Here is a 17,292-nt window from a genome sequence, read left to right as displayed (position 1 = left end):
GTCCATTATATGGAGAAAATCCTGGAATGTTTTCATCAAAAACCATCTTAATTTCTTTTTGACTGAAGAAAGAAAGACATGGACATCTTGGATGACATGGGGGTGAGTAAATTATCAGCAAAAGTTTTTTTTTTAAAAGTGAACTACTCCTTTAACAATGGATGAATCAACACTGAACTTACTTAAACTGGGCAATGTCTTGCTTCTAGAGCAGCTGCACAGCCAAAACTAGCTTTGTTGCATTATTTCCTTTATTATACCATTGTAAAGCTGCTTCAAAACAATCTGTACTGCAAAAAGCGCGATGTAAATAAAGGTCACTTGACTTGGCACTTTTGAAACATAAATATTTCTGTCATTTTTAGGTTTACCACAGGATCCGAATTGGTTTAAAGTCAGCCTAAAATAATTTACATTGTTCTTCCGGTAAATGCAAAGTGTCCCGATCCTGAGGCAGCAAAGCAGCCATTAACTATGAAGCTAATTCCCTGGGAAGTGGCTTTGGTTTCGGTGTGAACTGCCCTTTTTCCTTTTCAACAAATTGTTGTATATTTTTGCCAACAAGTTCTCTACAGAGAACATACTGTATGCCTTACCATCGATTCATGAACACCCAGGTTTTTAGCAGCTTTGCTAGCCTTTTCCAGCTTTGTGCCTCTGTGTAATGCAGTTTTAAGGTCATGTGAAAGCTCTTGGGATAAAGGCTTGGTTCACGCTGTCCAATCTTTCTTGAGAAGAACATGCTGTGAACGGACAATTTAATCATGCACAAACACATCTGTGATGAAGAAACATCAGTCATACATTATCTTTACTCAGACTACAATGCTCTCTTCAACACACACACACACACACACAGATTCTCTCTCTCTCTCTCTCTCTCTCTCTCTCTCTCTGAAAGGCTTGTCTCGGAACAGGTTAATATCTGCTCAGTGTCAGTTTGTTTGTCGGATGCAGATGTTCTCCACATGTGCACATCCACAGAATCATGAGCAGGATCCTATTGTACTGTACAATGGACTCTAACATGAAGGTAAGCATTAACCCTTTTAAAAGTACATTCATTTCTTTTTTTTCAAATCATTTATATGTATTTTGTCTTTTGATAAATCTACATAAACCAATGGATATTAATATTCTGTAGAACACCATTTGCAGTTTCTAAATATTTTCCACATATTTTTCTTATTTTGATGTCCACTATGCATGAATGAATTATGAAATGAAAGAGATATATTGAGAGATTTAAGTTGCATTGTGGTATAAAGACATGAGCTTGAATCACAGATTTTGTCAGTGATTATTAACATGGGTTTACGACTTAACTGCCATACAATTTTGGGAAAGAAACAAAAGAAAAATGTTTATACAGACAAATAAATAAAAACATGAGGTTTACCAATTACATAAATAGAAAATGGTTTTATTTATTTCATCTTTTTGATAAAATAACCAGCTTTCAGCATAACATTACTTGTATATGCCCTAAAGAGAGATTAATAAAACTAATAACAAATTAAACACCTGATTAAACACGACAAATTGATATTATATATAAGCTTTGCACTGGCAGTTAAGTGACAGAGACTTCCAGTCCTGGAGCTTTTGTGGTGAATTCTGCATTTCACCGACTTTATTAGGGTTACTATGGAAGCTTGTTTCAATATTAATAATAAAAAGGTAATTGCAAACTTTTATCTCAGAATTCTGACATTTTTCCACACAATTGCAAGTTTAAATCTCACAATTCTGAATATTTTCTCAAAATTTTCCCATCGTGAGTTATAAAATCAGAATCGTGAGACATAAAGTAGCAATTGTGAAAAATAAAGTCCAAACTGCGAGATATAATCTCACAATTCTGATTTTTTTTCTTGCATTTGTGTTAAGCCAATTCTGACTTTTTTTTCAGAATTGTGAGACATAAACTCCCAATCACAAGTTATAAAGTCCATTTCTGAGGGAAATAAATAATGAGATTACAATTACGACTTTTTATCTCACAGTTCCGACTTTATATATCTCATAATTGACGTTATAACTTGAAATTGTAAGTTTATATCAAGCAATTTTCTGTAAAAAAAAATCTAAATTGTGAGATAAAAATTCGTAATTACATTTTTTACTTTTTATTCAGTAGATAAATGTACACGTGCCCCTAAAAAAAGAAAGTTTTATGTGGGTGTTGATCTGACATGAGCATTGATTGTTTAGCTGTTCAGCCTGTTTGAACACCAGGGATGATTATGACATAAAGGTCATTGCTCTTCTAGGTCAGTGTGCACTACATTGCTGTACAAAGCCACATAACAAATAAATTTGACTGGAAGCATTGATCGTCCAAGAACGGAATTATACAGCATTATACCAGCTTCAAGGCACAGTAATGTGATCGAAATTTTAGCTGTTTTACCCACAATTTTTGTTGGCTATGTTTTTTTTTTTTTAAATCAAATAATTAACCCATAGCATGAGATTCCATTTCAGTTAGGATGATGATGCTTTAGACACACTAACATCTACAGTTGAAACCAGATATTTACATAATTTCAGAAAAAAAAAAAAAGTTTAATTCTTTACTGTCATAGACATATTTTTTTCTGTTTTAGATCAATAAATACAAACATATTTTTGCATTTGTTAAATGTCAGAATCAAGTGAGAGATCATTTTTATGTTTTTTTTTTTTAAATCACATTCATCGAAGTCAGAAGTATGCACAAAGTTTAAGAAAACTCCAGAAGATTCCATTCCTGTGCTTAAGAAGCTTCTGGTGGGTTAATTTATTCCATTTGAGTTAATTGGTGGCACACCTGTGGACGCATATAAAGGCACACCTCAAACACAGAGCCTCTTTCTTTGACATCGTGGGGAAATCAAGAGAAATCAACCACGACATCAGGAAAATAATTTTGAACCTCCACAAGTGTGGCTCATCATGTGCAATTTCTAGATGCCTGAAGGTCCCACATTCATCTGTTCAGACAATAATATGCAAGTATAAAAAACATGGGAATGGGCAGGGCAACCATCATACCGCTCAGGAAGGAGACGGATTCTGAGTCCCATAGAGGAAAGTTTTTTGGTGCGAAATGTGCGAATCAATCCCAGAACAACAGCAAAAGACCTTGTGAAGATGGTAGCTGAAACTAGTAAGACAGTGTCATTATCCACAGTAAAATGGGTCCTGTACTGGTCTGCATCTATAGTTCCAGATAAACTGCCTCAAGTGACCCGGGTGTGTTATGTTGATAATTTGAGTTAATTCTGAGTATTATAACCAGTGCTGCTGTGCTATATAAACTGCTTATAAACTGCTGTGCTGACGCTGACCTTCTGCTGTCTGAGCCCTACATTGCAAAGACAGTTCAGCCACTTGTTTTCATTGCCCAGGGACGAGCATGTGAAGAATCAGTGGATAGAGTTCATATTTGCAACGATACCACAACAGTATAGCCCAAACCTTGTTTTCTCATCATTTTAATGACGAATCATTCAAAAACATAAATGAATTCAAATGTGGATTCGCAAGCCAGTTGTTCCCGAAGGAGGGCTCAGTATCCAGTGTATATGGATCAGGTTCGTCCTCCGAATCACAATCTGTAAGTATTATTAATAATGTTTGTTATGTTTTTTGTAGCATGCACAATATAGTTATATTTTATTTTGTGTTGTGGACACTCCGCGCAGCTTCTAAGCGGGGTAAAGTTACTTTTGTTTTTGATATTCCCCAGACATTCACTGAAAAATGGCAATTACCTCCTAAACGACTAAGCCAAAAGTTATTTAAACCCCATTGCCGCTAAAAAGGCAAGGCAAACAATGTTTCACAAGCTTATTTCTCAGCCTTGGCCCTTGCTAGGACATCTCTCCAGTCAGTCAACCAGTTCGAGGTTCCAGTGGGATGACAAGAGTCGACCAATCTGTCACAGCTGTGGGGAGCCGGGGAACATTAACTGTCAGTGTGGTCTCCAACGTGGTTCCCAAGGGGGTTTTTAGGTTTACTAACCACTGTGGGTCAAGTGGCCGGTACTGCTTTGATTGACCATCCCCTTTTGCCCGCCCCTAGAGGCATTGTTCCACTGTCGAGATGCATGTTAACAAGATCAGATGCTTAGTGGATACTGGCTCTCAGGTCACATTGATTTCGGAAAGTTTGTACAAAGAACTCTTTGATGTCCCTCAACTTCAGGGAGCAGAAACTCCATGCTCACCTTGCGGGGGTCTAATGGACTCGACATCCTCTACGTAGTAGTAGTTGATTTCCAGGTCCAAGGTGTTATGGTGCCGGAGAAGAGGGCCGTTGTTGTCCAAGATCACTGTCTGGGTGTCCACCAAGCCCTGCTGAGCATGAATGTTATTTTCGGACTGGTGGGAAGAGCTGTTTAGGATCCAACCAGCCCAGGCGCCCCAGTCTACTGGGAGACGGGAGTGAGAACGTATCATTGCAGACTGCCGTAGGATCCAGGCTGCCAAGACACTGGCCGGGTAGCCTGCCGATATGCGCTTTCCATCCCTGCGCGGAGCAAGGCCATTGTCTGGGTCAGGTTGTCAGGTCTTCCTTATAGGCCAGATAATTGGGAATGCACTGGGAATGCCAGACTGTTGAGGTTGCACAAGCTCTTGCTGTAGTCCACCGGGGTCGGGTCTCTGTGAGGGTGTGGAATGCTATCCATACCCAGCCAGCCTTTGTCACCATCAACGGTTGGCCCGAGTTACATCGGTAAGCCCCCAACAGGTGAGAGAAGGCGGGGAAGTCTGTTTCAGCCAAGTAAGCTCTGCGGTGGTTCATGTGGCCATCATGCAAGTGCTGGACCATCTTACAGGGGAGTCTTTAAGGGGGAAGGCTTGGAGGAGTGTCAGCAACACCAGCTCCAAGGCTTCCTGGCTAAATGGCAGTATGTGTTTTCCACCCACGATGAGGACTATGGATGTACTAACATATGTACTATGCACTAGTTAGACATTAGATCCCCACGGGCGATGCAGCACTGGATAACACAGTAAGCGGTCTCATCCAGTGCCACCTACACTCTATTCGGTGGTCCGTACTTTTTTGAGGGGGATGTTAGACGGAGGCATTATTCACGAGAGTAATACCTGGAGACTTTGTGTCGATTATCGGATGCTGAACAGTGTGACCAAGAAAGATGCTTTTCCTCTGCCGCGAATAGAAGACTCTCTCACTAGCTTGACACAGGTTGCTTGGTATTCAACTTTAGACCTGGCCAGTGGGTACTGGCAGGTCCAAGTAGAAGAGGTGGATCGAAAGAAAACAGCCTTCACCACCCCTTTTGGGCTTTTTGAGTGGGACAGGATGCCTTTTGGCCTTTGCAATGCCCCAGCAACCTTCCAGCGGTTGGTGCAACGGTGTCTGAGTGGGCAGTTGGTTGATTCCACGCTGGTATACTTGGGATGATGTTATTATTTTCTCCCCAGACTTCACCTCTCATTTTTATCATCTGGAACAAGTGCTCCAGGCCATGGAGAAGAATGTTTTGAAGTTGCGACCTGACAAGTGTCAACTGTTCCGGAAGGAAGTAAAGTTTCTTGGCCACTGTGTTAGTTCTGAAGGTGCTTTCCCCGATCCAGAGAAAGTGTCAGCAGTGCAAGAGGGGGAACCTCCCAAGACTGTCCGACAAGTGAGGTCTTTCCTGGGTTTGGTGGGATGTTACAGGTGCTTTATTAAGGACTACAGGTGCTTTATTAAGGACTTCTCAAAAATTGCTAAGCCTCGTGGCCCAACTCCTGAACCAACTCCTCGTGGGCACTAGGCGCTCTCGTAGGCTTGGACTCTGAGAGTGATGCAGCTGTACTGTCGCTATCCTTCTGCTGTATGAGCCTCTGCTGGAGAGAACGAGAAATTGCAGTGCTGACCCTAGCCTCCTGCTGTCTCAGCCTCTGCTGGAGAGGACAAGAAGCTGCTGTGCTGACGCTATCCTTCTGCTGTCCGAGCCTCTGCTGGAGAGAACAAGAAGCTGCTGTGCTGACGCTGACCTTCTGCTGTCTGAGCCTCTGCTGGAGAGAACGAGAAGCTGCTGTGCTGACGCTATCCTTCTGCTGTTCAAGCCTCTGCTGGAGATGACAAGTTGCTTTGCTAACTGTTGGCTGTGCTGCTGTTGGTGTAATTCTCCTGGGAGAAATTGCTCACTTTAAAGACTCTTTTAATAATTTAATAAATATCGTTTTGAATTTATTCTTTGTCCTGACATCTTTGAGGGAATACTGCTTGCTCCTCTGGCTGGTTTGCAATTTAGGAGAGGCGGCAAATGGCAGTGCAAGGGAGTCCATGTTTTTTGCATGTTCTTCTCTTTATGCCACAGTCTTTCTTACAACTACAGCAGACTACATCTAGTATTTCTGGTGGTGCCACAGGCTGATCGGTCATTATTGGCAAAACTCCCCCATACAAAACATGCCACCCCCCGTCTTTTGGGTCCATAGGTTCACTATCCCCCTTTCCACACCATCATTTGTTAAAAAGACCCGAAGACTATGGAACTTTGCAGATGTTGACGTTGGAGGGAGAGTTTGAGGATCCACTGGAGATGAGTTCGGGGTCACTTTTCAGTCACTATTCAGAATATAGGTGGGGCCACGGGTCGGCACATTCCCGGGATGGGCCGGCTGCGTCTCCATCCATTGTTTCGTCCATGGTTTGGTCTCTTATCTAAATCTGACCATGGAGTTGACTTTGGTGGAAAGCTGAAGGTGATTGCTAATATCAGACCACGTCTCAATGAAACATTGTCTAGAAACCACATGTTCATTTTCTCGTGTTTGAGGGTGGTTTATGAATGCCCGGAGCCGTATTATTGGGTGCTACGAATGTCTATCAAATGGGTCTGTACGTAGCTCATAGCCAATCGGGTCAATGGTACCAGATGACGTATGTAGAGCGGCAGAAAATTAGACGAGGAAAAAGACGATGGGTCAGAGATTTAGGAGATTTAAAGTACAACTTCAAATAATAGCGAGTCCCAAATAGTCTGTCTCTTTTACACGCCTGGGGTGGCTGCAGGTTTGGGTAAATAAAAGCCGGTCTCAAATAGAGGCCAGGTCTGTTTTTTAGTTTCGGGTTGTTAATCTTCTAAAACCGTCAGATCGTCCGCTTTTTGGCATCTGCCAAAGCAAATTTTTGTCCCGCCAAAGCCTATTTTGATCGGTGAGTGATGTAGAATAGAAACTGCTGCGCTTGATAGGGCACATAAGGAGCAGAGAGAGTGCACTGGACTTGCGCGCACTCTCACGTCTTCAAACAGCATGAGCGCTGTCTTGTTCTCTCTCCCTCGCGCATAATCAAATCAATTGACACAATAGTAAAAGGTTGGAAGACCGCAGTTTCAGGTGGAGCATTTGGAGATTTTTAGAGATTATAGACTCAATGAACAACATCTCAACACTAAATTATAAAGGCCGGTTTCATATAGACGCTTGTCTCAAATACAAGCCGGTGCAGTTCGATGATTTGGGAAAATAAGAGCCCGGGCTATTATTTTAAGTTTTACAGTATGTATGTATACACAAAGACTGTATCAAAAGGTAACTTCGCGTCCACTGCCAAGATGGATCCATAGAGATACACAAACTGCCTCGGTGTTGCATAGACATCGTCATCGTCTTGCCGCTCCCTCCCCGTTCTGTGGTTCCCTAGCTCAGGCGAAAATTTGGTTCATGGTGTCTAGGCTGCCTAGCAGCGTGAATAAAATCGCGCTGTGGCAACACAGCATGGGGAAATCCAGGCTAGGCGCTTGCACAATCCAATCACGTTTGAGAGGGAAACAACAAATTGAGGGTTTCCAAGATTTTTCTAATTTTAATTTTTTTTAGAAGTAGTAATGGGTGCTCACGGTTATGGATAGAAATGTATTGGAGTAAAGAGTACAATATTTCCCTCTCAATTGTACTTGAGTAAAGTCAAGAGTACTCCCCAAAAATGATCCTCAAGTAAAGTACAGACCCCTCAAAATTGTACTTAAGTACTGTACTAAAGTAAATGTACTCTGATACTGTCCGGCTCTGCTAACTACATACATTTTTGTTTTACAAGATAAAATTTTACAATGTAAAACAAAAAGGTTACTTTTCATGTATACTTTCACTGTCATTGTTCTCTGAGGTTTAATTGTGAGTTTTATAGGAGTAAAGGAAAAAAATAAGCCTATAGGGTGTATTTTGGGCATATTCAATTAGTAAATTGCTCATTTGCATATTCAAATTCATTTCCAAAGAAACTTCTAATACAAAATGTTTTACTTTTCTTGTAGACTTTCATTGTGTAAAGTTTTATTGTGGTAGGAGTAAAGGAAAAAAATAAGCCTATTTGGGTGTATTTTGGGCATATTCGATTAGTGTATAGCTCATTTGCATAATAAAATTCATTTTCAAAGAAACTTGTAATACAAAATTTGTTATTTTCCATGGATACTTTCATTGTATAAAGTTTTATTTAAAATAGCCCCATTGGGGTGTATTGTTGTCTGGCCTTACTGGCACACATCTTGGATTGATGCGAATTAAACATATTTCCTCAACTAGGATTTCTTAGGACTTTTAGTATGTTGTTCTGGACACCTCATAGAAATGATCTATGCTGAAAAAAATTCTTTTACAATTAGTTCTATTTTTGGCTCCAAAATGGGCTACTTTGCCAGGACTATCTTGGTTTTGGAACAAAGACATTATGTGCTGTTCATATTAGGATTATCACTGATAACAATATATGATATATACAACAGTAAATAACTAATTTACCATTATACTGTTTTAAATACTGTAGCTCATTTACCATTATACTGTTTTATATACTGTGGCTCATTTACCTTTATACTGTTTTCTCCAGGCAGTATGTCATACCTAATGGAATTGGGAACCTGAGAGAAATATACAATGGATCCCTGGACAATTTCATTCTCCCCCAGTAACTTCCCCCGTAATCTGTCTGGATTCCCCATCTATGATGGCATTTTTCTTGACAACATATCCGAAGAAGGCCTGAGAAATGAGACCGACCAGAGCTTGACCAAAACTAACACAGTCGTCATCACCTTCATGTATTTTGTGGTATGTGCTATTGGTCTTTGTGGAAATGCTCTGGTCATCTATGTCATCCTGCGCTATGCCAAGATGAAGACGGTTACAAATATCTACATCCTGAACTTGGCAGTGGCAGATGTTCTGTTCATGCTAGGTTTGCCCTTCATCGCTATCCAGTTAGCGCTGGTGCACTGGCCATTTGGGGAAGCTCTGTGCCGCGTGGTCATGACTGTAGATTCTCTCAATCAGTTCACCAGTATTTTCTGTCTGATGGTGATGAGCATTGATCGATACCTGGCTGTGGTGCACCCGATTAAGTCGACCAAATGGAGGAAGCCACATGTCGCAAAAGCCATCAACCTGGCCGTGTGGGTTGTGTCGCTCATCGTCAACCTTCCGATTATAATCTACAGTGGACTGATCACCCAACCTGATGGCTGCTTCTGCACTATTGTGTGGCCAGAGCCGCAGGAGGCCTACTACACCGCCTTCATGTTCTACACTTCCTTCCTGGGTTTCTTCCTACCTCTAGTGGTCATAAGTCTATGCTATTTGTTAATTATCATCAAGGTAAAGTCTTCAGGAATCAGGGTGTGCTCTAGCAAACGAAAGCGCTCTGAAAAGAAGGTGACGCGTATGGTGTCCGTTGTGGTCGCCGTCTTCGTGTTTTGCTGGCTGCCTTTCTACATCTTCAATGTGACATCAGTTACAGGCACCATTAGCACTACGCCTTTCATAAGGAGCATGTTTGCTTTTGTCGTGGTGCTGGGATACGCCAATAGCTGTGCCAACCCGATATTATACGCGTTCCTGTCAGAGAACTTCAAAAAAAGTTTCCAGAATGTTCTGTGCTTGAAAAAAGCCATTGGTTTGGATGATGTTGAATGCACTGACAGCAAACAGAGGTCACAAATAACGAATGATCCAAAAGAAACTAAAAACGCACTGCTAAATGGAGACCTGCAAACCAAGGGTCAGAAAAAACAAGGGTCACTACTCAGCAAACTATGAACTGTTTGCCACAGCACACATGGAATACACAAAGAGAATAAGAGGAAACACAGAGTGCCCACAGTGATGGCTTAGTTTCCTAAATTTACATATTTAAATCGGATAACTTGCCTGTTTTTGGTTACCATCAAATATTTTCATTGGTTAACACCTGCAAAAAAAAAATGCATTGTTGATAATTGTTTCTCTGAAGCTGTTATTTATGAAGTATATTTATGGAGTTCTTAAGCAAACCATGGTCGTAAGAACAGGAGGACTAAGGAGTTCTACAGTGTCATTGTATTTAAAGAGAACTTAATCATCTTTCATTTATGTTTTATCTATGGAGACAAAATCATAGTGTCAGTAGCAAACAACAATGAAACCATATATTATTCATTGCTCTGTAAAATATGCCTTGTGGGAGTTTTAATTGTATTTTTGTTGTTTTTCTCTACTCATGTATGTAGAATTTGGAAAGTATAGCACACAAGATGCTGCTAGACTTTAAGATGAACTGTAAGATGTGTCACTCTATTGTTGCATTGTAAACATGTAAATATTATTTTCTGGAGTTCGACATCGAACTATTCTGACTGCTATTCATTTAGCCAAAAATAGTGCCAATGGTCTCTCTCATAATTTTTGTAATGTAATCTAATGGGAATCAGTTTGATCACTAAATTCTCTGGCAGCAAGGATTCTGGTCTCTATCCCAATGAATCAACATACTTTAAAGCTCAGACAGTCATCTAGAGAGATCTCAGAGATTTTCCACATTTTAATAGAATGTCTATTTGAAAATGGTTAGAACGTTTGTCTTTACTGTATGTTCCTTCTGAGATCAGGCAGGGATACATGTATCATGATCGTGGATGAACTCATTCATTCAGACGAGTTGAAATCAGTACTTTAAAACATATCTTGCCTTCTTTACTTGCGAACTAGTATTGATTGTTTACACTTTGATTGGCACACATAGAAACATGTCTAACAAATATTTGTTTATAATCTTTACCATTGCAAAAGGCTTTATTCGAGTCACTTCCACCCTTCAGAACTGCAGAACCATACGTCATAGCAGTGTGAGGACGACAGTGCCAGCCTAACAGTCTGATGCCGGAAGTGGGCACGGCAAGGCATTGCGCGACTTCCGTGTTTTGAAATGTTTTAAAGGTTAAAACAACGCTACTTTTAAGACTGGAAAACTGGGAACTGGATCAAGAAACAAAGGACCTTACTTGCAAATAAACATTTGAACACCTCTCACACACACACACACACACACACACACACTCCTTCTCCGCATCCTCCACTCTTGCAGAGATCACCCAAACTCACACAAGAATTTATATGGTTTTAATTTGAACAACTATCATAAAGGTTTACACGTGTTTAGTATTATTTGATAGCCTGGATGCCAGCCCGAACCCCGCCCACAACATTTTTTGCTCGGGAAGTTCGGTCTGAACTCGATCCATTTAGGAGTAATTATGATCTGTCAAAAAATGAACGGGCCAATCAAATTGCCAGGGCGGGCTTTATACGATGATGGACAGGTGATCTGCAGGGACGTAATCATCACGTTATCAAAGAGCGCTAACTGACTTCCCTCAGAGATGACTGCAGCTGGAGAATTGAGATGTACAGATTCCGCTGTCGCATCTGTTGTAAAATAAATCGACAGCACATTCATTTTGATAGACAAACAGAAAACTGCAATCAAGGCATTTGTCGATCGGAAAAATATTTTTGCCGTCCCAGATAGCAAACTGACATTGAATCAACGTGGAAATATGACATCGAAACAACGTTGATCTGACATTGTTTTGCTCATCGAATTAACGTTGAACCAACGTCAAACGCGTCATTCTTTCAAAACTAACGGAAAATCAACTTGAAATCAACGCGTTGTTTCAACGTTATGAAAGCAAACCAATTTTCGATTTTCATTTAGCTTTGAAGAATGCCGCGTCTGACGTTGGTTCAACGTTAATTCGATGAGCAAAATCAACGTTGTTTCAATGTCATGAAAGACGTCGTTTCCACGTTGATTCAATGTTAGTTTGCTGTCTGGGGTCCTTCCTACATGATTCGGGAAAAGTGTAACTTATCAGCTGGCTCTGACGGTCGTTAAGAAGACGGGACTTAATGAAAAGCCTGTGGTCGTTGTGGTTTCTCCTTTGGTCGCACTCATGGAGGAGTAAGTAAAAGAAGCAACACTCGTTATTTTACTTCTAAAATAAGTAAGTTCTGTAGTTGACAACTGTGCTATGCAAAGTAGTTGGCTTACTGCGTTGCTCTGATTGGTTGTAGGTCAACCGACTATCCAATTAAGTGCAGAGGTTTTTTTTTTTTTGGTTCGGTTAAGACACACCTCATAATCAAAGCCCCATGGAGCAGTATCAGACTCACATCATAATTATTTGAAATGGCTCAGTGCGAATGGTACAAGTGTTCTATTTCCAAATAAGTAAAACAAAAGGTAATAAGGTTTTTAAGAGTTTAGGAATAACTGGCACACAAAGGAATGTGGTCTCTACTTCCAAAAGGGAACACAGTAAATTTCCATGTTCTACAAACTCATGTTTTACATAAATGAGGTCTCGCTATATAAGGAAAATGCAACAAGAGTTCAGGCCTCTTTTCTGTATTCAGATTAGCCCGTGTGGTTGAGGGTCTCGCGACTCTTAGCTCATGTAGCATACAATGTCAGGATTTTGCTCTTTGTTCTAGAACATTTGATGGTTTGCATTGATTATCTTTCAATTGATCATGGACTTGTAATAAAACATTTACCTGACATAATAAAATCTTATATTTGATTATTCTAACAGACTTTGCCTTTATTTTCATTAGAGTTAAAAGGAATAGTCAAACATTAACATATATTTACTGATGCACAGATATCATTAAAAAAACTTTTCATTTTATGGAGTTAGATGAAACCAGTTAATACATGAGATAAAATGTATTGCATTAAATTAAAAATCCTTTTGCCATGGGAAGAGACAGAACACGCGTGAGACCTTCGCCTCTAATTGAGTACCACCATTGGATCGATTTAGCAGGCCTTACATATATATATATATATATATATATATATATACACACACACACATATGTAAGGAATGGGGAGCCAAACAGGAAATAATAATTGTAATTCTGAATATATAGTTAAAACTCCGAATATATAAATGAAATCGAGAATATATAGTTATAACTCTAAATATATAAATGTAATCCTGAATATATAGTTATAACTCTGAATATATAAATGTAAATCTGAATATATAGTTATAACTCTGAATATATAAATGTAAATCCTGAATATATAGTTATAACTCAGCATGTTTATTTATAAGCAACATTTCATACACAATGGCAATTCAAAGTGCTTTACATAGAAGAAATTAAAATAATCAAAAGAAATCAGAATAATTAAAACAGTTTAGAATAAAAAATAATAAATAATGAAAAATAAAAATTATGATAAAAATAAAATACAGTAAATTAAAACCATTTAGAATAAAATGAAGTGCAGTAACAGTCGGACGAACAGTGGCACAGTGCTCATTCAGTAAATGCACAGCTAAACAGATGTGTTTTGAGTCTGGATTTGAATGTGACTACTGTAGGAGCACACCTGATCTCTTCTGGAAGCTGGTTCTGTGGCTGGCATAATAGCTAAAAGCAGACTCTCCATGCTTAGAGTGAACCCTCTGTATTTCTAGCTGATGTGATCCTAATGATCTGAGTGATCTGTTGGGTTTATATTCAGTCAGCATATCTGCAATATATTGAGGTCCTAACCCATTAAATGATTTATATAGCAGTAATAATACTTTAAAATCAATCCTAAATGTAACTGGCAGCCAGTGTAAAGACCTGAGGACTGGTGTGATGTGTTCATATTTTCTGGTCCTGCTCAGAGTCCTGGCAGCAGCGTTCTGTATGAGCTGCAACTGTCTTATAGTCTTTTTAGGAAGGCCAGTGAGGAGGCCATTACAGTAATCCACCCTGCTGGACCTGGTGATGAAAGCATGCACAAGTTTCTCTAAGTCTTGACTGGAAACAAAGCATCTAATTCTTGCAATATTTTTTAGATGATAGTATGCTGATTTAGTTATTGCTTTGACATGACTATTGAAACTAAGGTCTGACTCTAGAGACACACCAAGATTCCTGACTTGATTTTTAGTTGTTAGACCCCTAGCGTCAAGGTATGCATTCACCTTGAGAACTTCATCTTTGTTTCCAAACGCAATAACTTCAGTTTTTTCTTTGTTTAACTGCAGAAAGTTTTGACACATCCAACTGTTTACTTCATCAATGCATTGGCACAGGGAGTCAATAGGCCTTATTCAGAGCAGCGCCATGACAGGTATGAAAGTGAGGCTGTGAGGGATAGACGTACCGTGTTTCCAATGGCACCCGCTGTAAAAAGCTGAATAAAGCGGCTAGATTACTTACAATTTTCCACAGCTTACATTGTCGGGAGTTTTTTGTCAACTGAAATTTCTTGGAAAGATATTTTTCCAGTGTTTTATAAGCAGAACAATCCGAAAACACAATAAATAACAGTACAGCCCATTGAAGAGATGCAGCTCTATCCCTCACAGCCTCGCTTTCATTCTCATTAAAAATCAAAGATGGCGCTGCCGTGAATAAGGCGTATGGGGCTGTAGTCGTTAGGCGAAAGGGCTAAGTAGAGCTGTGTGCAACCCAGTCTCATAAAAATGTACCCTGACTACGTTGGTCCAAAGTGCAAAACGTAGAGGGGTTACAATAATGGCCCTTAAATTGTATGACTGTTACATTTTTTTTTTGTTTATTCTTCTACAATAGAGGGAATGCGCGTGACGTCACCGTCGGCCGGCGTGCCTGCAGTTCCTCACAGTGAGTGGCAAAAAGACTGAGACTGTCAATGCCGCGAAAAACAAACACAACACACACAAATAAAGTGGGAAAGAGATTTGCGATTGACTGTAGGCCTAACTAGATTTGACAAAACATCGGAGGTATATTTTTACAGACTGCTATGGAAAGAGGAGCAAATGGATCGCAGCAATTCACAGAAACAACTGGAATCCAGTCAGCGAAAGGTGGATTTGCAGTTATCATTTTGTGTCAATATGCTGAATTTAGCTGTAAAACCATACCCATATATTTTGTATTGTTATATACATTAACAGCTCATCAATTAAATATTTATCATTGCATATTCTGCATTATTGGATGTTTTTTTAATAAACACTGACCAAAAAAACGTATAAAGTTTTAGGGCTGGACGATATGATATTTATATAACTGTTATAGGCTATACATAACACTGATATAAGTGATCACCCAGATTTAGACCTACCTATATTGTATTTATATAAAGCGTTCACAGGCAAATTTGCTTTATGTTTAGGTCTTGCTTTTATTTCCCCGGTGTCGAAATCAGGCAATAAATGTCAGGCAACACGATTCCTGGCTGCATGTCAATATCTATGGATCACTGGATCTTTAGTAAGTTGTAAGGAACACTATATTGAGTCCAACATTTAGTTTAAATTGATAAAATTGTTCGATTTAGTCGCATTTCCGCAGTTTTTCCCTATTAAATCCAGTCACGCAGCAGATCTTTTGCCACTCGGTCAGGCTGAGGGGGGGTGTCACGCGGGAAAGTCACGTGTCAATGCATTCCCTCTATTGTTTTCCGTCAGAGTCACGTGACTTTCAAGATTCCGGCTGTGAGAACAAAAAACATGGCGGACATTTCTTTCATGTTTAGTGAAAAAAACTATATTTTCAGTTGGTTTCTGCATAAAAAACAAGTTTTGATTAAATTTCTAGCGAGAAATATATATTTTATTTTCATAATATCCACTCAGTGAGTGTACACATAATCACCTGTTTGCTCGTTACTGCAAATATTTTGCAGATCTCGCCAGAATAATGTGAAACTGAAACGTTTTGGTTGCTATAACATGGATGCTGCTATCTGCATATTTTGACTTAGTTTCTGCATAAAAATAAGTTTTGATTACATTACTAGCGAGAAATATATATTTTATTTTCATAATATTCACTCAGTCAATGTACATAATTACTGGCTTGCTCGTTGCGAATATTTTTCAGATCTCGCCAGAATGTGAAACTGAAACGTTTTGCTTGCTAAGTCGGCCATTTTGAATTTGGCGCCCATTTTGGGGCGATTTACACACTCCGTACTTTTAACGAACTCCTCCTAGGGATTTAGTCGGATCAACTTCAAATTTCTGCTGTGCCTTCTAAAGGCATTGACGATGTAAAGTTGTGCTATCTGCGCGTTTTCGTCGATGGGCGTGTCCGTGGAGTCGATGATTCGCCATGGAAGTTGTAGTAACTTGGCTGTAAATGCCCAGATCTGCATGAAATTTTACACATTTGACAAGAGTCCCACCCTCAACAAATCTACATGCCGACATTCACCCACAGTAATAGCACCACCTGCTGGCAACAGGACCTTTAACAAAGTAGCCACCCGCCGCATGTTTGACCGACATGTACGAAATTTCTGTGGTACATCTACCATGGCCACACGCACAGAAAAGTCTCTTGGAGCGATGCCCTAAACTCAACAGGAAGTCGGCCATTTCGAATTTTACCGCCATTTTTGGATGATTTACTCATTACGTACTTTAACTAACTCCTCCTAGGGATTTAGTTGGATCGACTTCAAATTTCTGCTGTGCCTTCTAAAGGCATTGATGATGTAAAGTTGTGCTATCTGCGCATTTTCGTCGATGGGCGTGTCCGTGGCGTCGAAGATTCGCCATGAAACAGGAATTTCTAGTAACTTGGCTGTAAATGCACAGATCTGCACGAAATTTTACACATTTGACAAGAGTCCCGCCTTGAACAAATCTACATGACGACATTCACCCACAGTCACAGCGCCACCTAGTGGCAACAGGAAGTGACCTTTAACGAAGCAGCCCCCGTCGCATGTTTGACCGACATATATGAAATTTCTGTGGTACATCTACCATGTCCAGACACACAGAAAAGTCTCTTGGAGTGATGCCCTAAACTCAACAGGAAGTGGGCCATTTCTAATTTTACCGCCATTTTTGGATGATTTACTCATTACGTACTTTAACGAACTCCTCTTAGGGCTTTATTCGGATCGACTTCACATTTCTGCTGTGCCTTCTAAAGGCATTGACGATGTAAAGTTGTGCTCTTCACATGACTTCAAGAAGGATGGGGAGTGGGTAGTTGTAGAGTTTCTGGATCA

At 39.8% G+C, this 17,292-nt stretch overlaps 1 protein-coding gene across 1 annotated transcript; it reads left to right on the top strand.

Moving 5' to 3' along the window:
• Positions 1-916: 916 nt before the first annotated feature.
• On the top strand, positions 917-12,854 carry sstr2b (somatostatin receptor 2b). The gene is made up of 2 exons (XM_039685299.2): positions 917-1,033; positions 8,842-12,854. The coding sequence occupies exon 2, from the start codon at positions 8,889-8,891 to the stop codon at positions 10,044-10,046; it is 1,158 nt and encodes a 385-aa protein (XP_039541233.2). The 5' UTR covers positions 917-1,033; positions 8,842-8,888; the 3' UTR covers positions 10,047-12,854.
• The last annotated feature ends 4,438 nt before the right edge of the window (positions 12,855-17,292 follow it).

This window comes from Pimephales promelas, chromosome 3, assembly GCF_988280905.1.
Source record: "Pimephales promelas chromosome 3, fPimPro1.hap1.1, whole genome shotgun sequence".
In the NCBI taxonomy this organism is placed as follows: domain Eukaryota; kingdom Metazoa; phylum Chordata; class Actinopteri; order Cypriniformes; family Leuciscidae; genus Pimephales; species Pimephales promelas.
This window is presented reverse-complemented; position numbering and strand designations above follow the sequence as displayed.

Excerpts from the sequence above, each read along its gene's own strand:
- sstr2b (XM_039685299.2), top strand. The coding sequence starts at position 8,889 with ATGGATCCCTGGACAATTTCATTCTCCCCCAGTAACTTCCCCCGTAAT.